The sequence below is a fragment of the Hemicordylus capensis genome, chromosome 5 (genome assembly GCF_027244095.1).
Source record: "Hemicordylus capensis ecotype Gifberg chromosome 5, rHemCap1.1.pri, whole genome shotgun sequence".
NCBI lineage: Eukaryota > Metazoa > Chordata > Lepidosauria > Squamata > Cordylidae > Hemicordylus > Hemicordylus capensis.
In genome coordinates this window covers 21,201,504-21,228,527 of record NC_069661.1, presented here as the reverse complement: position 1 = coordinate 21,228,527, position 27,024 = coordinate 21,201,504, and the positions used below count along the sequence as shown (strand labels likewise).

The 27,024-nt window shown below is 46.1% G+C and overlaps 1 protein-coding gene across 6 annotated transcripts in view; it reads right to left on the bottom strand.

Moving 5' to 3' along the window:
• Positions 1 to 27,024, bottom strand: part of PTPN13 (protein tyrosine phosphatase non-receptor type 13) — a 204,958-nt gene that overhangs the window by 138,525 nt on the left and 39,409 nt on the right. For all 6 annotated transcript variants that reach the window (XM_053256446.1, XM_053256447.1, XM_053256443.1 and 3 more), the window contains one exon: positions 19,913 to 20,032. In XM_053256446.1, the coding sequence (XP_053112421.1) occupies positions 19,913 to 20,027 (115 nt within the window). In that variant the 5' untranslated portion in view covers positions 20,028 to 20,032. Of the gene's footprint in view, positions 1 to 19,912; positions 20,033 to 27,024 lie in introns of those variants that run through there.

Genomic DNA, 27,024 nt, shown 5'->3' with positions numbered 1-27,024 from the left:
CTCCCGCACAGTATGAGATGGTGCCTTTCAGCATCTTCCTATATTGCTGCTGCCCGATATGAGTGTCTCCCATAGTCTGGGAAACATACCAGCAGAGATTCGAACCAGCAACTTCTGGCTTGCTAGTCAAGTCATTTCCTGCTGTGCCATTAGGTGGCTTGTGATTTATTTACTTACATGTATATCCTGCCTTTCTCCCATGATGGAACTCAAATTGATATAAACAGGGTCCCCAGAAGGTCTCCCATCTCAGCACTCGTCAGACCCAAGCTTGCTTAGCTTCAGCAAAAAGTGGCTTTATCACATGCCCTTAGAGCAGGGCCGCTCAACTTCGGCCCTCCTGCAGATGTTGGCCGACTTCCATAATCCCTGGCTATTGGCCATTGTGACTGGGGATTATGGGAGTTGTAGTCCAAAAACAGCTGGGGAGCCTAAGTTGAGCAGGCCTGCCTTAGAGTCTCAAACCATGCTATGGGAAGTCTGTGACCAGTCAAGGCCCAAAGTACGAGCAAATGCCACTCTATCTCCCACTGGAGTATATTTACAGCCTCTTCTGCTTGGGTGTGAATGTGCCCCCAAGCTACTGACTTGGGGAGCAGGCAATTGTGCATCTAGAAGTGTAGGCCTAATTCTATGCCATGCCGAAGACAGAAGACTTTCCTGGTTCAGTCCAGGGGTGCCACAAGCACCTCTTACACCTTCGTTCTGCATAGACGAAAAGGTATACACAGTCATTATATGTAAAACAATGGCTGACATCCCAACTAAGGTAGTACTGGTGCTATGTGGTATGCACCAGCGAAGCTGATAAAGTTCACCTAATGAAGCTCCAGCATTCGAAAGAGGGGTGGAATCTGAAGCCCCCCCCTTCCCCTGGAAGCAGTCTTTGCCATCTACAAACATGTCCCTGAGGGTTGCACAGCCCTCCAGAACATGTGTTTGGGTGGCAAAGGGGGCTTCTGGGGAAAAGGGAGATAATCCAAAACGCTGTCTCCCCACAAGTGCCAGTGCCGTGTTAGTTGGGATCTCAGCAGCAGCACTGGCATATCTCAGGTAGCACCGGTGTTTCGTTAGTTTGGATGTCACCATTGTTTTGAAGATCAAACAGGAGTCCAAGAACCTTGTTCATTTTCACACAGAAGAGAGTGCCACTTCTGAGATGGCACCTGGTATGATGTATACATGCGCCATCTGAAAACAAAGATTTGTTTTGAATATCTGCTAGTTCAGTAATATGCAAGTTTATGCAAAGTTAACTATTAATAAATTACCTAGAACAGTTGATTAAGGTTTTTTGTTTTTTTTTACTCCGTGACAGGCATAAACTAAACCATCACACCAGTGTTCCCTCTGTCAGGGATTCCCAGATGTTGACTACAACTCCCAGAATCCCCAGCTGCAATGGCTTTTGCTTATGCGAGTTGTAGTCAACATCTAGAAATCCCTGTTAGAGGGAACACTGCATCACACACACACACACACACACACACAACAGGTTGTGTTTTTTGTTTTTTTTAATGAGATACAGAAATATAGGAGTCATCACAAAAACTTGCCATTGAGACTTGATTCCAACATTCAGGGGTGGGGGGATGTAGCTACATGTAGAAAAAAACCCAGGAAAGTAGCTAACTAGAACTTTTACTCTTGGCATGCTAGCTTTCTAAATGTAAGAGGATTTTGATGCGGGGAGAAGCATTTAAATGGTTTTTAAATCATGTAAATTTTAATGATTTTTAAACTCTTTGACCTGGTGCAATTCCAGGAGAGCTAAACCGTACACTTCCCCTAACTACTTAACAGGCTCCAAAAGGATGGCCCTTGGGAAGGATCTCTCTCCTGCAATCCTTCCTGGTGCTTCCCACCATCACGCACCCCATCTAGACTCATACCTCAACCACTGCTTTGATAGACCTGGACCAAATCGCATCTATCCAGTGTGGTTCCAGCTGTTTTGACTGGCCCCAGCTTTTCAGCAGCTCTTGCAAAGGGAACCAAGAAACAGGTCAACCAATCTCCACTCCTATGGAGCCTAGCCTCTTTCCCTGGGCGAAGGCCTGGTTTGCACATACAGCAGAATAAGGTGATAAATGGATGGCATCACTTGCATATAATTTTATTATTATTATTATTATTAATAATAATAATGATGATGATGATGATTTTAGAAAACTGCAAGAGAAGAAAAACAAATCTAAGTGTTGCATGGATTGACTACAAGAAAGCCTTCGATTCATTGCCTCACACATGGATACTAAAATGTTTAGAAACAACTGGTGTCAGCAAAAACATTCAGATATTTATTTAAAAAGCAATGAGCATGTGGAGTACACTGTTAACAATCAATGGCGAGGCACTTGGACAGGTTAGCATTAGAAGAGGCATTTTCCAAGGGGACTCACTATCCCCTCTATTGTTTGTAATTGCCATGACCCCACTTTCACAAATACTAAACAAAACAAGCCTCGGATACCAAACATCTAAAACATCCAGTAAAATAAACCATCTGCTGTACATGGACGATCTGAAGTTGTATGGAAAGTCCCAGTCAGAAATCGAATCACTGCTAAACACTGTCCGTATATTCAGTAGCGATATAGCAATGGAGTTTGGACTAGACAAGTGTGCTGCATTAATAATGAACAGAGGGAAAATAACAAAAACAGAAGGAATAGAACTGCCCAATGGAAGCAACATCAAGAACCTGGAAGAGAAAGAACCTTACAAATACTTGGGCATTCTCCAGGCTGATAACATCGCACACACTGAAGTTAAAAGAAAAATTGGAAGTGAATACATCAGGAGAGTCAGAAAAATCCTCAAGTCCAAACTCAATGGAGGAAACACCATACAAGCCATAAACACCTGGGCTATACCTGTTATTAGATACACTGCAGGAATAATAGACTGGACCCAGGCAGAGCTAGAGACGCTAGATCGTAAGACCAGGAAAATCATGACCATCAATCATGCTCTGCACCCCCGCAGTGATGTAGATAGGCTCTAACTCCCTCGCAGCTCAGGTGGAAGAGGAATGCTGCAAGTCCATCAAACAGTAGAGGAGGAGAAAAGAGGCCTTGAAGAATATATCAAGGACAGTGAAGAAGATGCACTTCAAATGGTCAAGAACGCGAAACTATTCAACACCAATGAAACAAAACAGGCCTACAAGAAAGAAAAAGTCAAGAACCGAACAGAAAAATGGAGAAATAAGCCCCTGCATGGTCAATATTTACACAATATAAGTGGAAAATCAGACATCACCAAGACCTGGCAATGGCTTAAGAATGGCAACTAGAAGAAAGAAACAGAGGGTTTAATACTGGCTGCACAAGAACAGGCACTAAGAACAAATGCAATAAGAGCAAAAGTAGAAAAATCCACAACAAACAGCAAGTGCCGCCTTTGTAAAGAAGCAGATGAAACAGTGGACCACCTGAGCAGCTGTTGTAAAAAGATCGCACAGACTGACTACAAACAAAGGCATGACAAGGTAGCAGGGATGATACACTGGAACATCTGCAAAAAATACAAGCTACCTGTAGCCAAACATTGGTGGGACCATAAAATTGAAAAAGTTGTTGAAAATGAAGATGTAAAAATATTATGGGACTTCCGACTACAAACAGACAAACATCTGCCACACAATACACCAGATATCACAGTAGTCGAGAAGAAAGAAAAACAAGTCAAAATAATCGACATAGCAATACCAGGGGAAAAAGACCAAAATAATCCCAGTGGTAATTGGTGCCCTGGGTGCTGTAGCAAAAGACCTTGAAGAGCACCTCAACACCATAGGGGCCACAGAAATCACCATCAGCCAATTACAGAAAGCAGCTTTACTGGGAACAGCCTATATTCTGCGACGATATCTATAACCATTGACAATAAAATTCTGGCATCCCAGGTCCTTGGGAAGGACTCGATGTCTGGATAAAACAAACCAGTCAATAACACCTGTCTGACTGTGTAAACAAGAAATAATAATAATCCTTTACATTAAAAATGCTTGCAAAAAAGAAAACCAGCAAAGCAGGCAAAAGGCTGGGTTAAAGCTCCTCCCCCACCCTTGCAGCTGCTGGGCTAGCTTTCTATCTGCAGGGAATTCCCAATATGGGGAGCCTTCAAAAGTGGGATGCCCCATCTGAAGTAGTCCAGTCCAGTCACCCCTCATTCTCCTGCAGGTGTAGACCTAACCCAAGTCTCGCCCCTGACCTATCCTCATCCGGAGTACCTGCTACTCTCTCACTCTCTCTCTCTCTCTCACACACACACGATGGGATAGGCCTGCTGCCTGTTACTCATGCTGGAAAGCACACAGACCACCAAGGATGTTTCTTTTAACATGCCCAGAAGCTTCCATTTTCTTCTTTATCCCCTGCATGCCTCTGCTGCACCTTAACAAGCAGCATGTGGTGGGGAGGGAGGAGATTTGGTTTACAAGACAGGAACATAGGATGCAAGCAGATGCCCTACCACTGAGCTAGGATTCCCAAGAGGAATCTCTTACGGGACTCACATGTAGTCGCCTACCCAAGTACAAACCAATGTGGACCCTGCTTAACAAAGGGGGGAAATTCGTGTTTGCTACCCCAAGACCAGCTCTCCTCATCCAACAACATCTGGGGGTCCAGGGTTGGGAACTCCTGCACTAGTCTGTAAATGGCAAAGAGCAAAAACCAAGTAAAGTAAAGTAATGGACAGACCAAGGCAGGCAAGGGCGCAGCGCATGGTCTGGGAGCAACTGATGCCGCAGCATTGCTGGAGCTAAGCATATAAACTCTGCTGGATCCAATGAAAAGGCCCATCGAGTCCAGCATCGAGCTTCCTACTGTGGCCAGTCAGATTCCGACTGGAAGGCAACAACCCTTTCCTGCATTCACTGCCCAGCAACCTTTATTCGGTGGCATACTGCCTCTAGGCCTGTCCACACTGGGAAATGTCGGACCCGACTCGACTGGAAAGTTGTCGGGGGGGCTGACATGGTCCCTCCCAACTGTCAGATCAGGTCGGAATTCCAACATTTCAGATGAAAGAGGTGCTTCTAATGGAAAAAAGAGCAGGTTGCCAGAACTGAAAATACATGCATACCAAGAGCACCGCGTTATTCGTGGGGGAGCCGTGGATACCAAATGTGTGAATATCGGGCATTAGAGCAATGGGAATTGGGGGGGGGGGAGGCGCTAGGTTCCCAGGTGCAAAAATTCAGCCAAAAATCACGGGTTTTGCCCCCAATCGCCTCCAGATGACCCCCATAGTGCAGTACCATGCTGGAAAGTGTCATACTGTCCTAAAATCCGGCCACAAATCATGGTTTTTGCCCCGGTTTCAGCCATAAAATGGCTCCCAATCACTCCAGCAATCAAAATGCTGGCCGGAAATTATCTCCGAGGTAATTTCTGACCACCCCCAACCCGTGGATGTGCAGGTTTAGCCCTTGACCACTTCCCCCCCCACGCGTATACGGAGGTCGGGTGCTAATTACCTGACCATGGATAGGCAAATCTGCGAGTGCTGGACCCACGAATAGCAAGGTCCTTCTGTACCAAGGCCATGTCATGGTTCTGTCCCACCTCCATGGCTAGGTGGGTTGATTGTGGGGTGAATTCAGAGAGTACATCTGGTTTCCTGGCAGTGTCATGCCCTGGAGAAATGGTCCTTATTCTTAGGATAAAGCACTGAAACATGTAGAGAGGGTGTACAGTTCCATGGCAGAGAGTATGTCCGCCAGCTTGGGTGGTTGGTACCAATTGCTAGGATGCATGCTCATTACGATTTTTGCAAAGATCTTCACCGCTAGAGAAGGAAAATGGTACTTTGGGCTTTCAGAGGTTAACATGCTTTTATTGTCCTGATCATCGGGCCGGCGGGGGCCACATTTGCAATGGAGTTTTAAAAGTTTTTTTAAAGTTTTAAACACACAAAAACAACTATAAAATTTCAATCTAAGTTTGTCAGAGGAGTGGAAGTGACAGTTGGTAGAAATGGCCAAAGATTACTCCATGGAGAGAGTAGAACAATTTGTTCATAGCGACCCTAAACCTGACCCTAATGTTTCCTTCTGTGGAAAAACGACTGCAATTTTACCCCAATCCTTTGGAGGTAGGGATAAAAGAAGTGGTGACAACACAGAGAAAGCTGTAAGTGCAACAATGCCATCAACCTCTTCTCCATCTCCAGTGGGGGAGACATTGCCAAAAATTACTATGAGTATTTGTCCCCCGAGATAGTGCCAATGCCCAAAGTTTGTAAGTCTGGCTCGTGGATTAAAATGGAGGGCAGATGATGATGATCACAGTGGCATTCTTAATTGGCTGGGATGGAGAGAGGCAACAGGGCTGGAGGCCAGCAAGGCAGTGGTTTCAGTAGTCAAGATTAGCAATGACATCTAGAACAGCTCTTGGACCTTAGGATGCTCAAAATAATTATGGGTTTCCTTGGATATTTAATTTTTGCTAGTACACATGCCCACTGAAAGCAAGTACAGGACTTTTCTCCCACCAACCCCTGATAAAGAGTGCCTTTCCTTCATATTGCATCCTATCTGCCAGAATAATGTGGCTGCATTGCCTCCATAAGGATGTGTTATTTAAAAACCAACCAACCCATGCTACTTAGCTGCTTTCTGGCAATGCTTATTAAACTCCCGAGGTTCCTTTGACCAGGCAGCATAGTTGTGGACTTAGCTCACCAATCTGGTAGCTAACTGCTGAAAATGACACATAACTGACTAGGAGCCATACCCCAAATTCCAGTGGCCCTGGAAAGAAGATTAAAATTCTGTTTTGCTGGGAAGACTTATTTCCCCAACTCCTGTACTTTGAATAGAGAGAGGAAAGAGATCTTTGCCTTTTCACTTAGCACGGTAAGGTTGACTCTGGAGGAGAGAAAACAAAGGAGGCTTGCTTGAGAGCAGTTGTGCAAAGGCAGGAGGCGATTTTGTTTGCATTTCTCCATTACTGCCAAGGAGGATCTACCAATCATTTATTTACGTGGTGGGCATTATGATTCTGGTGCATCAAAAGGCTTTTTGAGGGATAGCTCCAAATGGGGAGGAGAGCTGGTTTTGCAGTGGCAAGCATCAATTGCTTCCTTTGCTAGGCAGAGTCTGTCCTGGTTTGCATTTGGTTGGGAGATGGAGACTACATGTGAATACTGTAAGATATTCCCCTTAGGGGATGAGGCCATAGCTCTGTAGGAGAGCATCTGAGGCCCCAGGTTCAATCCATGGCATCTCCAGGTAGGGCTGGGAGAGACTCCCGCCTGAGATCTTGAAGAGTCACTAGCAGTCAGCATAGGCAATCATGAGCTAGGCAGGGCTGCTCAACTTCGGCCCTCCTGCAGATGTTGGCCTACGACTCCCATAATCCATGGCTATTGGCCACCATGGCTGGGAATTATGGGAGTTGTAGTCCAAAAACAACTGGGGGGCCTAAGTTGAGCAGGCCTGAGCTAGAGGGATCAATGGTCTGACTTTATAAGGCAGCTTCATAAGTTCCTAACTCCCATCACAAAGTTCACTGTGGCCGGGCAAGATGGGGGCTGTAAACCAAAAACCTTGGGGGACCCAAGGACTGAAACGCCTGGACTGATTGAGACATAATACCCGCCAAACCTCACAGCACCCTGTGAAGGTAGGTTGTTATGACACTTACAGAGTCCCTCTTAACTACTCTCATTTCTGTAAGCTCTCCAGCTGAAACAGGCAACACCCGACTCGCTTTCAGAAGAATGAAAAGGATAGGCTTGCTCTTCTGCATTCACATAAAAAGAAACATCACTGGAAAGACCTGTTGCTTCTGACCTCACGCAGCACAATAATACAAGATACAGCATGCATAAATATCTGATACACCCTCAGAATGACAAGTGCTGGAGAAAGTAATTAAAACAGGTGGAATAATGGGACCAGCCTGGGAGAAACATTTTTCAGGATTTTATAATCTTTGTGCAGATTAACCTCATACGCAATACTCCATTTTGATGCTGAAATTGGGGTGAATACCGGCCTTCTCTCTGTGCTAACAGTGCGGCTCAACTACGGATCCTGTAAAATTAGAAGTGCAAAACTTATGGCCTCTCTGTTAAAAGAATCCCAGAATGTCTTATTTTGCAGCCCAGATCAGACCGCCTTGCACACTTTCTCAAGTTTTTTTTCTTCCCCACGTCACGCAAGAGGAGGTGACAGTCTTCAGCTCTCCAAGGGCTCAGGGAGAGATCTTTCCTAGCCCTGGTATCCAATATGCCAGAACTTCTGCAATGTGCATGCTCTCATCCTGAGCTCCAGCTCCAGCTGCAAGCTTTATCATGATACAAAATGCTAAGTTTCTGGTTTTGCATGACTCCTTAACAACCTTGAGAAACCGGACATGAATAGTTTCTGAATGAGCACGACCACATAATAAGTTCACAGCTGGGCAGCAATGGGATCATAAGAACAGCCTTGCTGGATCAGGCCCAAGGTCTATCTAGTCCAGCATCCTGTTTCCCACAGTGCCTCACCAGATGCCTCTGAGAAGCCTACAAGCAGAGGTATGCCCGTTCTCCTGCTGCTGATCCTCTACAACTGGTATTCAGAGCCATCAGGGTTAGTAGCCATTGACAGATTTGTCTAAGCCCCTTTTAAAGACATCCAAGCTGGTGGCCATCACCATCACATCTCGTGGCACAGAACTCCACAGATCAGTTGTGTACTGTTTGGGAAAGTACTTCAAGATCTCCCATGTCAAGATAATCTCCCAGTACTCCGACTTCAGGGAACCCTGGTTCCTATTCACTTTTTACTTTTCAAAATCAAGGACTATGAATTGAGAAGTGTTGCTCTTCAAATGTGCTTCAATATAAAGGTACACTAGAGCAGTCTGCCTGCCTGCAGCAGGAGATTCCAAATAGTCTGCTCATTATCTCGGGGGTGGGTGGGTGGGTGGAAATAGAAAGATTAATACAGCCCAATGTAAACCATCAGTGCTGGGCCAGGAGCCAAGTTATTACAGTGAGCATCAGATACGTGTGATCCCATTATTCATGAGATGTTGCCTGGGAACCCCAACAGGAGCAAAAGTGGCTCTCCTCCTTGCATCTATCCCAGCTCAGAAGCCAGAATTAAGCAAAGGCCTGGCTAGCACAAGGACACTCTCACGTAAAGTTCTGCAGAACTAGCACCATCCTCTCCTCTCCATTGCTCTATTATGAATCATGAAACTCACTAGAAGCCTAGAACAGAGGCAGGAGGGACATCATTAGGGGATGATGTGTTCTCATAGGAACATAGGAGGCTGCCTTACACCGAGTCAGACCACTGGTCCATCTAAGCTCCGTATTGTCTACACAGACAGGCAGCGGCTTCTCCAAGGTTGCAGGCAAGAGTCACTGTCAGCCCTATCTTGGAGATGGCCAAGGAGGGAACTTGGAATCTTCTGCATGCATGCTTGCAGGTGCTCTTCCCAGAGCGGCCCCATCCCCTAAGGCAGGGATTCTCAACCTTGGGTCCCCAGATGTTCTTGGACTTCATCTCCCATAATCCCCAGCCCCAGTGACCTTTGTTTGGGGATTATGGGAGTTGAAGTCCTACAACATCTGGGGACCCAAGGTTGAGAACCCCTGCCCTAAGGGGAATGTCTTACAGTGCTCACACATGGAGTCTCCCATCCAAATGCAAACGAGAGCAGACCCTGCTTAGCCAAGAGGACAATTCATGCTTGCTACCACAAGACCAGCTCTCCTCCACAGAATTGCTCAGAGCCCTGAATCTTGTCAGCCGCCTCCCTCTTCCATGACCTCTTCCGGAGAGGAAGTGCAGAAGTGGAGGCACCTGCACAGAGCACGGGAGAGAGCTCACAGCCTCACCTAGCTCTCCGCTGCTTCCACCTTCGTAGGTGCTGGATGGCAATATTAAGAGACTTTTTAAGAAGTCTCTTCTTTTTTGAGAAGCCATGATGTGCTGGGGCTTCCCAGCAGACGTACGCTGTGATGGTTTGCATGGCACTCGGCAGATGTGTGACCATACACATGGCAATCAACACACACTTCACAAGAAGGGAATGTGTAGTGCATGAAGCAGCTTCAAGCTGAAACTAAGTCACGGGTTTCTTCTGAGACAAAATAAATATATTGCTGTGGTAGGAACTGAACAACTTAAATGGAATTTGCTTTCACTTCAGACTAGGGAGACAGGGAAAGGTACCTTATATCCACTAGCTGAACGAAACACAGCTGCCTCTGGTTCACAGCAGCTCCTTTCTCTCTCAACCTGGTGGGACATTAACAAGAGCTGTGCAGCCTGCAGCTTGGGCATTCATCAAGGAAAGTTGTGTGGGCTCAGTCCACCAATCTGCAGGCAGCATGGCTTGCATTAATGCCAGGGAGAGAAAGAGAGAAGCTGCTGGGAACCAGAGGCAACTATACCACATCTGGAGTCCTTCTGGCTTGTTCAGATGGGTTGCTACTGCTTATCTCTCTCCAGGAAAAAGCAAGCAAGAATGACAGAGCTGGACAGACCGGCTGCAAAATAAATTAAAGATGCCTAATGGATCACTCCAGGAAAGCACATGTGTGCTTCTCCATTGCCACTGGACCCATTGCTCCACATAACCACATAAGAACAGCCCTGCTGGATCAGGCCCAAGGCCCATCTAGTCCAGCATCCTGTTTCACACAGTGGCCCACCAGATGCCGCTGGAAGCCACAGACAGGAATTGAGGGCGTGCCCTCTCTCCTGCCATTACTCCCCTGCAACTGGTACTCAGAGGAACCCTGCCCTTGAGGCTGGAGGTGGCCCACAGCCCTCCGACTAGTAGCCATTGATAGACCTTTCCTCCATGAAGTCATCCAAACCCCTCTTAAAGCCATCCAGGCTGTTGGCTGTCACCACATCCTGTGGCAGAGAGTTCCACAAGTGGATCACGCGTTGTGTGAAAAAGTACTTCCGTTTGTTGGTCCTAGACCTCCTGGCAACCAATTTCATGGAGTGACCCCTGGTTCTAGTGTTGTGTGAGAGGGAAATGAATCTCTCTCTCTCTCTCCACTTTCTCCACACCATGCATGATTTTATAGACCTCTATCATGTCTACCCACAGTTGTCTTTTTTCTAAACTAAAAAGCCCCAGGTGTTGTAGTCTTGCCTCATAAGAAAGGTGCTCTAGGCCACTGATAATCCTGGTTGCCCTCTTCTGTACCTTCTCCAGTTCAACAATGTCCTTTTAAAGATGTGATGACCAGAATCGTATGCAGTACTCCAAGTGTGGTCGCACCATAGTTTTGTGTAAGGGCATTATAATGTTAGCCGTTTTATTTTCAATCCCCTTTCTAATGATCCCTAGCATGGAATTGGCCTTTTTCACAGCTGCCGCACATTGAGTCGACACTTTCAACGAGCTGTCAACCACAACCCCAAGATCCCTCTCCTGGTCCATCACCGACAGCTCGGATCCCATCAGCGTATACTTGAAGTTGGGGTTTTTTGTCCCAATGTGCATCACTTCACACTTGCTAACATTGAACCGCATTTGCCATCTTGTCGCCCACTCCCCCAGTTTGGAGAGATCCTTTTGGAGCTGCTCACAATCTGTTTCGGATTTCACTACCCGGAAGAGTTTGGTATCATCTGCAAATTTGGCCACCTCGCTGCTTACCCCTGCTTCTAGATCATTTATGAATAAATTAAAAAGCATCGGTCCCAGTACAGATCCCTGGGGGACCCCACTTCTTACTTCCCTCCATTGTGAAAACTCTCCATTTATACCTACCCTCTCTTTCCTGTCTTTCAACCAGTTAGCAATCCACACATGTACTTGTCCCCTTATCCCATGACCGCTAAGTTTCCTCAGGAGTCTTTGATGAGGAACTTTGTCAAAAGCTTTTTGGAAGTCCAGGTAGACTATGTCAACTGGATCACCTTGATCCACACACTTGTTGACACTCTCAAAGAAGTCCAAAAGATTGGTGAGGCAAGATTTACCTTTGCGGAAGCCATGCTGGCTCACTCCCAGCAGGGCCTGTTCTTCTAGGTGCTATACAATTTTATCCTTGAGGATGCTCTCCATCAATTTGCCCGGAACAGACGTTAGGCTAACCGGCCTGTAATTTCCCGGATCGCCCCTGGATCCCTTTTTGGAAATCGGTGTTACATTTGCTACTCTCCAGTCCTCTGGTACAGAGCCCGATCTCAGGGTTAAGTTAAATATTTTAGCAAGGAGGTCGGCAATTTCACATTTGAGTTCTTTGAGGACTCTTGGATGGATGCCATCCGGCCCTGGTGCTTTGTTAGCTTTCAGTTTTTCCAGACAGTTGAGAACATCATCCCTTGTCACTTCTATCTGACTCAGCTCTCTAGCCTCCATCCCTAAAAAGCCTGGTTCAGGAACAGGCATATGCTCAGTATCCTCTGCTGTGAAGACAGACACAAAGAACTCATTCAGTTTCTCTGCAACCTCCATATCCTCCTTAATAATCCCTTTCACTCCCCCACTGTCTAATGGCCCAACCGCCTCCCTGGCAGTTTTCCTGCTTCTGATGTACTTAAAGAAGTTTTTGTTATTCCCCTTGATACTTTTGGCTAAATGTTCCTCAAACTCTCTTTTTGCCTCCCTTATTGTCACCTTGCATTTCTTTTGCCAGAGTTTGTGTTCCTTTCTGTTCTCTTCGTTTGGACAGGCCTTCCAATTTCGGAAGGAAGTCTTCTTCACTTTTATGGCTTCTTTGACGGTACCCGTTAGCCACGCTGGCATCCTCCTGGACTTAGTGGTACCTTTCGTCCTTTTGGGTATACAAGCTGACTGGGCTTCTAGTACTGTGGTTTTGAGTAAACACCATGCATTCTGGAGCGAAGTGACTTTCCTGATTTCCCCCCTCAGCTTTCTTTTCACCATACTCCTCATTTTGGAGAAGTTTCCTCTTCTGAAATTCAAAATGTCTGTGTTTGACATCCTTGGTGATTCTCTCCCCGCATGTATGCTGAATTTGATGGCACTGTGGTCACTGTTCCCTAAAGGGTCAATGACACTGACATCATGCACCAGGTCCTGGGTGTCACTCAGAATTAGATCCAAGGTCGCCTTCTCTCTGGTCGGTTCCATGACCAACTGTTCTAGGGCACAGTCATTTAGCGTATCTAGAAATTTGACCTCTTTGTCCTGACTTGAATGTGAATTTACCCAGTCTATGTGTGGGTAGTTGAAATCACCAATAATTACAGCCCTGCCTCTCCTTGACGCCTCCCTGATTTCCTCCTGCATCTCCCAGTCACTGTCGGCATTTTGATCCGGAGGGCGATAGCACGTCCCCAGTAGCACGATTCCTTTCCGGCCTCCACAGGGTTTCTGTGGAGGACTCCAGTCCACAAACCACATTGCTCCACATAACTCACTGAACTGCAATCTAGGAAGTTAAATTTAAGCAATCTAAGAAGTTAAAACAAGGGCTTGCCCTTTAAAACAGTTTTGGGGGAGAAAAGCCCAAGTTAGGAATGGTCAGAGGGAGCCCCAGGACCGAACAAGGTGAAGGACTGGACTGAAAACAGATTAAGTGCAAAACTAAGAACTATACTGCTATTTACAACAGGACTTAGGGAGAATTCAAGATCCCTTTGCTGATGTCATGGAGTTCATAATGCTGGGGAAAGTGGAAGGAAAGAGAAGAAGAGGACGAGCAGCAGCAAGGATGAGCAGCAGCATTGTAGAACTGGAAAACGTGCAGAAGAGGGCAACCGAGATGATCATGGGCCTTGAGCACCTTTCTTATAAGGCAAGGCTACGACACCTGGGGTTTTTAGTTTAGAAAAAAGATGACACCCAGGAGACATGATCGAGGTCTATAAAATCATGCATGGTGTGGAGAAAGTGGATAGAGAGAAATTCTTCTCCCTCTCCCATAACACTAGAGCCAGGGGTCATCCCATGAAATTGATTGCCAGGAAATCTAGGACCAACAAACAGAAGTACTTTGTCACACAACGCATAAGTAACTTGTGGAATTCTCAGTCACAAGATGTGGTGACAGCCAACAACCTGGATGGCTTTAAGAGGGGTTTGGAAAACTTCATGGAGGAGAGGTCTATCAACGGCTACTAGTCGGAGGGCTATAGGCCACCTCCAGCCTCAGAGGCATGATGCCTCTAAATACCAGTTGCAGGGGAGTAACAGCAGGAGAGAGGTCATGCACATACCTCTTGCCTGTGGGCTTCTCAGAGGCATCTGGTGGGCCACTGTGTGAAACAGGATGCTGGACTAGATGGGCCTCGGGCCTGATCCAGCAGGGCTGCTCTTATGGAGAGAATCTATCTACCTATGTGGCTGCTAAGAGTTGACACCAACTTGACGTAACTTAATCAATCAAATTTTAAAATGAGTTTTTAAATGGCTTTGTATTGTATTTTGTATTTTCTTTTCTCCCTTTTTGTCTGTTATGATTTTAAGTGTTTTGTGTTTTTATTGTAGGTTTTAATCCTGTGTTGCGAGCTGCCCAGAGAACAATTTATAGGGCAGCTAACAAACAAGGTTTATTATTATTATTGCCCACCCCTGCCTTTGATGGTTGTTGGAAGCATTACAACAGCAAGATAATACATGTGAAACACTTTGAACAATCCAAAGTGCTATACAAATGCTGAGTCTTAGAATGATGGAATTTTGGTCTGGTTCAAGACAAAGCAATGTACCCGGAAGTGCCATGCAGGGGTTGAGATTTATAATGCTATACACAGGGTTAAGAACATAAGAACAACCCTGCTGGATCAGGCACAAGGCCCATCTATTTCAGCATCCTGTTTCACACAGTGGCCCACCAGATGCCTCTGGGAAGTCCACAGACGAGGGATATGCATGCCCTCTCTCCTGCTGTTGCTCCCCTGCAACTGGTATTGAGAGTCATCGTGCCTCTGAGGTTCCCTCTAAGGAAGGAGCATGCACACATGTGCATGGTAATGCATTTCTTTTAATGTCCATTCACTTAATTTTAGATCCCGCTCAGGCTGAATCAGGAAGGCCCCACTCTGAATGCACATGCCCGCACACTGCCTTGATACTGCTGCCCAGAACAAAACTCATTCCGCAGACAGGGGGAAAAATTCTTCTGCACTCCACTGGTGCGGGCTACTCCCTACATGTGCTGAAAGACACAACCTGCTGCAGGATGTCCATATCAAAACCAAACCAAACCACTGAGAGCTAATGCAGACAACCTGTGGACATGATGGGCACTTATAATTTATTGACGTGGCCGGCCCTAGCTATAAAGGACAGTGTAGAACAGGTGCTGAGTACAGAATTGGAATGCTGGCATTTCAATCCAAACCACAAAGAGTGTCCACAGCAACATGGGAAGCTCCCTTATGCTGAGTCAGACCATTGGTCCACCTGGCTCAGTACTGTGTGTTCTAACTGGCAGCAGCTCTCCAAGGATTCAGGTAGGAGACATTCCCAGCCGGAGATGCCAGGAATTGAACCTGGGACCTTGCAAAGCAGATGCACCAACGAGCGATGGCCCCTGAGTATAGAGTTCATCTCCAGAGTGTCATAGCATTACTAGTCCATATACTTATGGAATACTTATTTCAAGAGGGTTACCAAGAAAGTAAGGAGACACTACAGCCAACTCAGCATGTATACATCATATGGCCAATGGGCAGGGAAGTGGATAGATGGTGATATTTCCTTATCCCACATTGCCAGTTAGATACAGAGCTGTAGTCCTGCACTTGGTGTGGTAAAATCTCTCTGGAGTGGCTAATCAATACCAGAAACACAGTACAGGATTTCTCATCCTCTTCCATCTTCCACGTAACACACATATTGAGAAAAACTGCTTCTCTCTGTTGTGCTGGAAAGAGTCCCTGCTTGGTTTGATTTTTATGGCTTAATAATAAAAAGCTTTTTTATGGAAGATGAAGGGACAGGGAACTCTTCCCACATTGTCAGTGCAGCTCATCAAAGTGCTCCAGACACGATGCTGATATTTGAAGGAAAGTGTGTGTATGTACAAGTGTATGTGAGTGAGGTAATAAACAACAACAACAAATATTTATATACCGCTTTTCAACAAAAATTCCCAAAGTGGTTTACACAGAGAAATAACAAATAAATAAGATGGATCTCTGTCCCCAAAGGGTTCACAATCTAAAGAGAAACATAAGATAGACACCAGCCACCATCACTGGAGGTACTGTGCTGGGGGTGGACAGGGCCAGTTAAATAAAGAGAATCATCGCGTTAAAAAGGTGCCTCTTTGCACAGGTAGTAGAGCAATAAAACCCTTTATTTGTGGCAAAAAGCTTGCTCTGAGATCACGAGCAATGGCCCTTGAGTATAGGGTTCATCTTTAGAGTGTCATAGCATTACCAGTCCAATGTAAGGCCAGCAAAGCTCATGGACACCAGGCAGTTTCAAGTGCTGCTTCTGCGCAGACCACAGTCCTACCAACGCTTTCTTATGACAACTCCCAATGAGCAAAGCATGACTTAGCTTCTGAGTAAGTGTCCATAAGACCGGACACAAGTGCGAAACATGCAGTGTGAAATAACCAGTGTTGGAAATAATGCAGAAAAAAATCCAATTATTTGTTTGTTATTTCTCTGTGTAAACCTCCCTGAACCATTTTTGGAAGGGCGGTATAGGAATAGAATAGAATAGAATAGAATAGAATAGAATAGAATAGAATAGAATAGAATAGAATAGAATAGAATAGATAATCCATGCACAAAGAGCAGAACCAGCAGAACCAATTGTCTAGCTATAGATGGACACAGAACCTAAGAATTACCTTGCAGGATTCTACCAGAGTTCCATCAGCTAGACCCCCTGGATACCTTAATAGCTGGGTCTTGTTTAAACCACTACTGCAGAGTGAGACTCTTATGTAGTCCTTCCACTGGAATGAAAGACCGATGATTCAGCCCTATAAGCTGCTTTGTTGTGGCAAATGCTTATTGGATAAGGCTTGCAGCACTTGCAAAAGACCACAGGTGCTTTCCTTTTGTTGGCACTGTTTTCCAGTCTCTCTTGCATAGCACTGCTCTGCAGTACACAATAGCAATAGCAATAGCACTTACATTTATATACTGCTCTATAGCTGGAAGCTCTCTAAGCGGTTTACAATGATTTTAGCATATTGCCCCCCAACATTCTGGGTACTCATTTTACCGACCTCGGAAGGATGGAAGGCTGAGTCAACCTTGAGCCCCTGGTCAGGATCAAACTTGTAACCTTCTGCTTACAGGGCAGCAGTTTTACCACTGCGCCACCAGGGGCTCAAGGTACACAAGGATTGTTTTTCCTAAATCAACAGATGGATGGGGATGGTATTTTCAGACGCACTGCCAGAATGAATGGGGCTACAGCTCAATGGAAGGGAAGCTGCATGCAGAAAGTCCCAGGTTCACTCCTTGGCATCTCCAGGTAAGACTGGGAGAGACTCCTGCCTGAAACCTTGGAGAGCCACTGACAGTTTGTGTAGGCAATACTGAGCTAGCTGGGCCAATGGTCTGACTCAGTGGAAGGCAGCCTCCTATGTTCCCATGTACAGAGTTTCTATAGCAGAGTGTTAGAAGACTGTGCAGTAAAAGAAGAAGTCCCTACTTCAGATCCCATTGCCTCCATGAATTTGGCCATTGTGCCTCAGGCTCCCATTTGAAGTATGAGAATAATAAAACTGGCCTACCTACAAGGTTGTTGTGAAGACCAAAGTATATGAGTGTGCTTTCAACTTAAATGTATGGCTGGTTGTGACTGGAGCAACAGCTTGTGGGGGTGGGAGGCGGGAATTTAACTTTCCCCCTCATCTTATTTCCCAACTTCCCTTTTTCCGCACTGTAGCCTTGATCAAATCTGGGCTCCTCACTCCAATTAAAGATCTCCCATGTCACAAGTACTTGTGCCCAAAACAACAATGCAGCTTATTCTGAAGCATCAGGCCATTCTCTGCAACATGGGAATAATAATATTGACCAACCTTACCAGGTGTTGTAAGGATAACTGAAAACAATGTATAATAAGTGCTTGGGACACTTTAAAGCATTTTATAAATGCTAAGTGTGACTTCTCCCTCTGAGTGAGTGAGTGAGTAAGAGAGAGAGAGAGAGAGAGAGAGAGAGAGAGAGAGAACACGAGAATATAAGAACAGCCCTGCTGGATCAGGCCCAAGGCCCATCTAGTCCAGCATCCTGTTTCACACAGTGGCCCACAAGATGCCGGTGGGAGCCTACAGGCAACAGCTGAGGGCATGCCCTCTCTCCTGCTGCTACTCCCCTGCAACTGGGATTGAGGCATCCTGCATCTGAGGCTGGAGGTGGCCTATAACCTCCTATAGAGGCTATGGGAGAGAGCCAGCGTGGTGTAGTGGTTAGAGTGCTGGACTAGGACTGGGGAGACCAGAGTTCAAATCCCCATTCAGCCATGAAACTAGCTGGGTGACTCTGGGCCAGTCACTTCTCTCTCAGCCTAACCTACTTCACAGGGTTGTTGTGAAAGAGAAACTCAAGTATGTAGTACACCGCTCTGGGCTCCTTGGAGGAAGAGCGGGATATAAATGTAAAAATAATAATAATAATAATAATAATTAATAATAATAATGATGCTGGGGCGGAGGGATGGTGTGTTTCTTTTTATATTGTGAGCCCTTTGGGGACAGGAACCACCTTGTTTATTTATTACTATCCTATGTAAACCACTTTGAAAATGTTTATTGCAAAGCAATATACAATATTCGTAGTAGTGGTACTGATATATAAAATTACTCTATGCTACAATATTATGATGCTGCCTCCCCTCCTTATAACTCTTTGCAGAGTATATAAAAGTAATACTTTTAGGCAGATTCAGGATTCAACAAACCCCCCCACCACCTCCAATACTGTATTCCACCTTTATTACGAAAATGGACTATATACAATTAAAGAACGAAAATAGTCACAAAGAAATGAGAAGAGCAAGCAAAAGAAGAAGCGGAAATGAGTCGTATTCTCACACTTTTTACTTTCTCAGAGCAAAACGGAAAATGCACGCACACAATTGAGTGTATTCATATAAATTAAGTTTCCCCCCAGTACTTTGTCTCCTCTATTCACTCACACTGGGGAATGGTATTTTTGAAACTGCAATAAAATTTGACCTTTGAGACACGTTTTTTTGTTTTAAGAAGTCTGAAGTAGGAGGAGAGACTGCCCTAGGCTTTACGCCTTGACACAGTGCCAAATATGTCATCACAAAGGCCGGGTTCCAAACGCTTTGGATGGGAACTTACAAGCAGGACAATTTGTTTAATTCAATGTTTCAGAATGCTGAACATTCAAAGGTATTCAACGGTCTGCATTGCTCCCATTGTGTGGGCCCTATCACACCATATTAACTAGCCCATTCAGTGATATTCCAGTCCTGTACCTCAAATCTCCAGCTTTAATTCAACAAATACACTAAATCCCTGTCACTTCTAGAGATATATGGGAAATCGTCCAGGTAGTACTCCATCGAGGGCTGAGCTGAAGTGTGCCCCCTTCAATTTTACCAACTTGTCTGCAGTGAAAACCAGGAGGTATCTGACAATTGGGGAGGATGGACAAGGGGGCATATTGGCGGTGATGCAATTCTCTTGGGGCCCACCATTTTTTCTCCAGAATGTTCCCTATGAATTATGTTACCTGATGACATCAGATAGTTTCTAGCAGGCATTGGGGGGGGGGGGGGGCTACCAACTGGTTGCCACCAGGAGCTCCCCCCTCCCACATATTATGAAGCGGATGGCAGTGGCATTATCCAATAAGCTGAATAATTTTCAACATATTAAACTCTTATTTAGGTTTTTGTTCCTTTGCCTCACCTGTGATGGTGTTCCTCCCCATCCTCAATGACACACAGGTAAACCCTGGGGCCCCACCACCATAACATTTCTGGCTGCAGGCCAGACTGTGCTGACAAGGCCTTACCTTTTCGGAACAGTTCTTGAAGGCTTTCGGCACTTTGATTCAATACAGCCCATATTTCTTCTTCGTGCAGTGGTCCTCCCCGAACCTCCAGGGCTTCAGCTAGTGATACATGCATGTTATCTGAGGAAACAAGATATTGCTTGTTCAAGAATGTGCCCATTCTCCATTCAGCGCTCTCTTCTGTATGACATTTGCATAGAATTTTGCTCTTAAGGCAATGACCGCTTTTGATAGATGTCGCTGCAATTCCAACTCGCCTTCAAAGATTATTACTTGAATTCTTAAAACCCCATATGTACGCAGGGCATAGGGAACATGGCTGCCAGTCGGAGTAGACAGTCTGGGACGACTAGGTCCAATAGGAATAAGGCAACGCTACACTTTCAACTCTTCCTCATTAAGTATGCTAAATAAACTACTAAAAACATTTGCTCCCATCTGTGGTCCAGCCAAGTTCTGCAATTATAGGAGGATTTTTTGTGTTTAAGATAAATCCTCAACACCCTCTTCCTCACTTGAAATCTAGTGGCCAAGAAGTAGGCTGTTCAGCAGGGCAAAGCCATCCACAAGCATTCCCGTCTGCACCTGAGCAACATGTTGCTCCGACTGAGGAGTCAGGTCAGAACCAGCAGCTTTGTGGAGCCAGGTGGGACCCTATTGGCTGCTTCGTCACATGATCCCAGCTGAGCTCCAAACCACAGTAGCAGCAGCACCTTCCAGCCAGCTTCAGTGATGGCACACTTACATGCCCTAAGGAAGAAAAGGGAAAAACAAAACCTTCCCTTCCCCTTAGAACAGCAGCAGCAATGGCAGTAATGAAGCTTTCCCAAGATTAGTGAAACTGACAAGGCTTTCCACAACACAACCTCTTTAGTTTCACCAGAAAGCAGAGAAGGGGAGTGGGATAAATCTGCATTGGTGAAACTGGCAAGGCTTTCCTTCCAGTTTTGTACAGGGAGGCAAAGTTAAAAAAAAATATGGAAAGCGGGCGGGGGGGGACTTTTTCAAGGGTGTACATTCTATGGGAAACAACGGTGGGTGGAAGATGCTTCAGATAAAACCCATCTGTTCACAAACGACCAAAAAAAAAAAAAATCCAGATTGAAATGCAATTGTAAATCTGATTTCCGATACAGTCATCAAGCAATTGAAAAACCTGTTGGAAGTGCATTGAAGACTAATTTCTGTTTTTCACATGGGGAAATGGCTCAAAAGTGCTTTAGGTGATGGGTGTAAAGTTTGCTGGAGTCTAGATTTTCTCCTCCTTTGCTGGTATTTCCAGGTTGGAAGCTTGAACCTATGTGACTAAGTAGAAGTGAAAACTCCAGTTTAATAGTTCAAGCTGATTTATAAATGCCTGGAGCCCTTGCATACTTGCTTGTAATCCCATCAACATGCACTGCCAAGAGCTATGGGCAACAGATGTATTCCTGGAGCAAGAACTGTGCAGTTGCACAGATATTCCAGAAGTCATGAAAAATCACTAGTCTGACAATACAGTACTATTGGAAACTTCTTAAAAGCACTCTGTTTCAGCTATGAAACATTTTGATGTTTATTTGCTTTGATAGAAATAGGAGCAAAGAAACTTGTATAGAAGCAGAGCCCTTTATGTTCTAATCAAATTCTAAATTATATAGTTATGGATACAACTTTTTTGTGGCTATAAAAATCAGTGGGCAAGAGACATATTTGGGTTGGCTTTTGAATCTTGCTAGTAAAGTGTGCCGTCGACACAGTGTCAATTCCTGGCGACCACAGAGCCCTGTGGTTGTCTGTGGTAGCATACAGGAGGGAGTTACCATTGTCTTCTCCCGCGGTATGAAATGATGCCTTTCAGCATCTTCCTATATTGCTGCTGCCCGATATAGGTGTTTCCCATAGTCTGGGAAACATACCAGCAGGAATTCAAACTGGCAACCTCTGGCTTGGTAGTCAAGCCATTTCCCCGCTGCTCCATTAGATGGCTTCAAATCTTGCTAGACTCTTTGTTTACTTTGTGGAACTCAAGGTGGCAAATATGGGGTTCCCAGGTGATCTCCCATCCAGGCAGTGGCCAAACCCAGACTTGCTTAGCTTCGTAAAAGACGAGTCCCTAACTGTTCCTGACAAGCCACCCACTTTCCGGTTAAAAAAGAAACTTCTACCTGTCTTCTTTATGGGTCTGAAATTGTTATGACCAAATCAGCTACAGGGTACAGAAAGGAGAAAAGCAAGTTAAGAGAAAAAAGCCCAATTTATTTCACTCTTCCAATGGGAGGATTTCAAAAGCTGATCCCTTTTCAAGGGATAACATGTTTTCTGTCAACAGTTTCACAATAAGAACAGACTGAATGTTACACGCAAGTGTTTGGCACAAGGCTAGGGGCTGCCATCCAATTAAAGAAGCCCAAGTCAGTTAATTGTAGGAGTTTTTCTTAATAAAATTTGCATAGGGTAGTAAGAGTTCTGAGGCAAGCAACCTACTTATTCTGGTCTATGACCGAAATAAAGGAAAGTAAGCAAGCAACCTACTTTCTTTTTGGGTGATGCACCAATGAAGATGTAGCACTAAATATGGTTGAAGCACAGCAGGGAAGGGAAAGGGTGCCTCTGTAGAGGAAAAGGGAGGAGAGTGAGGGAGGAACAGGCACACTCTGGATCTCCAAACTACAGTCTGGGGACTGGGAGCATTATGTCTGCACTGGACTACTGGGGAAGGAAGAGAAAGGAGAGTCAGGGAAAGTCAGAATGAAGAGTTAGTTGAATGTGGTGCTATAATAGAGGAATGCAGCTAAGTGTCAGAGGCAAGCCAGACCAAAGGTAGGAAATGGTAAAGGGGTGTGTGTGTGTGAAGGAGGAAATAGGGCAGGAGTTCTCAAACTTGGGTCCCCAGATGGTGTTGGGACTACAACTCCCATTATCCCCAGCTGCAATGACAAGGCCATTGCATCTGGGGATGATGGGCATTGTAGTCCAAGAACATCTGAGGACCCAAGTTTGAGAACCGCTAGGATAGAGAGTGAAGCGTTAGAGTTCACAGCCCAAAGAGAATGGGCTGAAATGTAGAGAGAGGAAGCAGAGAAGAACAACAGGAACAGCAAAAGCAGGAGGGCATGAGGAGTGAGCCGAAAGTGCCCCTTTGACATTAAAAATAAAAATTAAATGCAGCAGGCCTGATCCAGCTCGGGAAACTTGCACATAATGTGGATGTGCCAGCACCTTCCTCTGCACCGTCTTATTGCCACAAGCTGCCTCCCCCAAAGTGACTACTTGCCACAAATAGCCATCCATGCGGGGTGGGGGTGGGGCAGTGGCAGCCCAATGTCCTGCATTGCCCGAGGTGATGGGCCAATCGCTGCTTTGTCCCATTCCCTGGAGGGAGCTGCCCCCCTTTCAAAACCAATCCTTGCACACTTTCAAAATGGCAGAAAGGAGGAAAGGTTGCCAGCAGCCTCCTCTCCTCTCCTCTCCTCATGCTGCTTGTAAGCCAGGGATGGGCAAACAGGGCCCTCCAGCTGTTGTTGAACTACAATTCCCATCATGATGGGAGAATGGGAGGGCCAAATTTGCCCACCCCTGTTGTGAGCTGTGCAAGGTATGGGAGAAGTGCTCCTTGTATGGGTTAGATCAGTTCCCAAGAGTTGCTCTGATGGCGGGGGGGGGGGGGTGAGGGTGCATTTTGCTGCCCTGCTGAGGCCCCAACAATCTTCTGCCTAAGGCAACTGCCTCACCTCGCCTCATGAAAATGCAGCCTCTGGGGAAGGGTTACAAGTGACGATGAAAAGAGATGGGATGTCAGTGGGGAAAAGCTGCTCTTGGAATCTAAATTCTGTTGGGGCTGTGGCTGAAATGAGAATCTCGCTAAAACTGGACCAAGATGACACATGTTCACATATCTTAGATGCACATGCACCTCTGAGTGAGTGAAAGCACCGTCAGTTCACTGTGCTTGTGGGAACCATGTCTCGTGTTAAGTAGTGTACTGTTTCATGCCTTTGTTTCTGTGTGTTTTATGCATAACACAAGTCATCTGGATGTGGGGGTTTACAGCATGCTTGTAAAAGGCACCAAGTGATTTAAAGCAGCACAAAACTCCTTTCACCCCTCCCGTGACAGTCCCAACAATTCAAAAAAATGCATCTAACATCTGTTTATGCAGATTTCAAAAGCAAACTAGTTTTCCTTAAGTCAGCATTCTTTCCCTACCCTCCTTCCTCCCATCGGGCAAGGCATTTCCAAGCAACAACAACAGGAGCAAAAATCTATTGCATAAAAACAGGCCGGGGGGGTGGGGGCGGAGAACACTATCTCTAATGTTACTTAACCAAGTCCTTAAACCATAAAGATACCTAAAATTGACTCGTCTGTGGCTGACATCCTGACTAAATTACTCAACAGAAGGTCCATTGAAATAAAGCCCCTCTCATAACTGTAAAAAATAGTGAGCGTGTACACACACACATTCTATATATATAGTCAGTCAGTCAGAGGTTGTTGGTTCGAATCCCTGCTGGTATGTTTCCCAGACTATGTTTCCCAGACTATGGGAAACACCTATCTTGGGCAGCAGCAATACAGGAAGATGCTGAAAGGCATCATCTCATACTGCACAGGAGATGGCAATGGCAAATGCCTCCTGTATTCTACCAAAGACAACCGCAGGGCTCTGTGGTTGCCAGGAATTGACACTGACTCAACAGCACACTTTACCTTTAAGATCTATATAAAAGACACACCACAGGAGTAAATATGCAACTGACTCAATCCCATCAGAGAACACACACACACACACACACACACACACACACACACACACACACACACAGAGAGAGAGAGAGAGAGAGAGAGAGAGAGAGAGAGAGAGAGAGAGAGAACACACTGAATGCCTGTTTGTCCGTCTCCTATACATCCCAGTGCTCTTTGAGCTATCGGCACCAAACTTGGCACAGTGACTTCCTAAGACGCTACGAGTAATGTAGGGTACCCGGGAACCCCAACAACAGACAGATATTCAACGGGTATATCTACAAAATGGATATGGATGCAATAACAAAGAGAAACTTGGACCAAATTTTGCAAAGTGACTTTGAATAACGTAGGGTACCCGGAAACCCCGACAACCGCCTTGCACAGACAGACGGATATACAATTAGTATAGCCACAAAACGGTACAGCCACAAAACTGTCAGTCAGGCTAAGGGCAGAGGTATACTAAGCTGCAGTAGCTATGTAGCCAGCTAGTCAGGAGCACAGGATTACACTTCCTCCCCTCCTGCAGCCTTCATATCTCTGAGGATGCATCAGCTTCAAGCCAGGATTGCCAGATGGGGAACAAATACCGTGGCTGCAGTGTGGGGATGCAGGAGGTCTCCAAGTACCCCCTGGGAACCCTTCACGTACCCCTAGGGGTACTAGTACCCGCTGTTGGGAACCGCTGCCCTAATTCCCATGAAAACTGGCCTGATTCTTTCGCAGTGCTTAGCTATCTCTAAGTGCACCACTAACAAAAGAGCAATAAGGTCCTCATGAATAAGTTTTTATGTGGATGGGGGGTCAAACACGGACCCTTGCACCATTACAGGGCTTGCAGTTATTCTCCTGCTCTGCAATTGATGGAAGTTCTCCAAAAGCCTTTCCCCAAAAGGACATCATAGCTCCACCACATGTAGTAAATTATTTGCATTTTTACCTAGTAGCTGTGCTAGGACTTGATCTGCATGATTGAAGACCACGGCGTGGAGGTAGGTGTTTAACCCTTTAATTCCAGGCCATTCTGCCCCCCCCCCGAAAAATCACCCCCCTCCAAAGCTGTTACAGGCCCCCCTCCCTCCAAGAGTCACCTCCCTAGGGATTTGTAGATAGATTCCAGGGAACGCACAGAATCTGTTCTTATCTTACCACATGAAAGAGTTTGTTAACATTAAATAAATAGCAAGCAGTTTGTTCCCTTCTGAAGCTTCTCCTCCAGAAAACTGAAACTGAAACGAGGGCCCCGATGAAGTCGCAAGCTGAACACAACACTCCAAATAATGCCCAACCAGCGCTGAGTACAGGACATCATCAACTTCCAATATTGCATGCTGATAATAGAATACTAATACCAATACCACACTACTTTTTCTCAAATGGATAGCTCAGTTATTCACGCCAAGCTGATCGCACAACGGATGGAAGACAAGCTTTTCCTCTCATCACAGCTAACCTTTTCAGACCCCAGTTTCACCTGGAAACCAGATAGCCTTCTTTCTTTGATGTGTTGCACACAAACAAATGCATGTCCACTTCAACCCTCATATTGCTCTTACTGCAGTCTTTACCAAGAAAATATTGTGGAACATTCATTTTAGTTCTCAGTTTTTAGCTTTCTCTTAATAACTTCCAATTTGAAAGTTTAAAATTAAAAGGGTTTTTTTTAAATGTGGTTTGAGCCTGGTCTTTTAACTTTATTAGTCTTTTATTTTACACTAGTAGTTTTCAGCCCGTTTAAATAACGGGCTCTAGTGGGGGTGTGTGCTAGTTTCCTCCTCCTCCCTTCTCCTCCCGAGAATGACCCTCAGCAGCAGCAGCCAGATAGGCGGCTGCAAGTTGGTTTTGGGCTGGAGGGGCTTCTCTTCGTCCGGGCCTTGCACCCGGCTGCGGCCGCTTCTCATCGGCCATCCCGCCCGCCCGGCGGGGGCCGCTTCTGTTCTTCTTCTCATGCCAGCATGCATGCTGGGCCCCAAAGTCTCCCCCCCGCCCGGCAAGCGGGCCCAGTCCTCGGCGGCTACCGCCACCTCTTGCTGAGGGCGCGGCCGCCATTGGGGCCAGTCGCCCCGCTGCTGCCGCCACCGCCTCACCCGCACTGTCGCCAGTCACCCCGCCACAGCCACCGCCACCTTTGGCCGAGGTTGCGGCTCCGCCACCGCCTCGGCCGCACTCTCCTCCTGGCTTTGGCAGTGGCCGCTTCTCCTCGGCCTGCCGCTTCTGCTCCTCCCGGCCCTCTCGCCATGGCGGCGGTGGCCGCCATCGGGGCCAGTCGCCCCGCGGCCACCGCCGCCTCGCCAGCACTCTTCTCCTGGTCCAACATGGCCGCCCGTCTCTGGGCGGCCGTCTCTTTTTCGCCCGATCTGAGCATGCGCTCCGCGCACGCC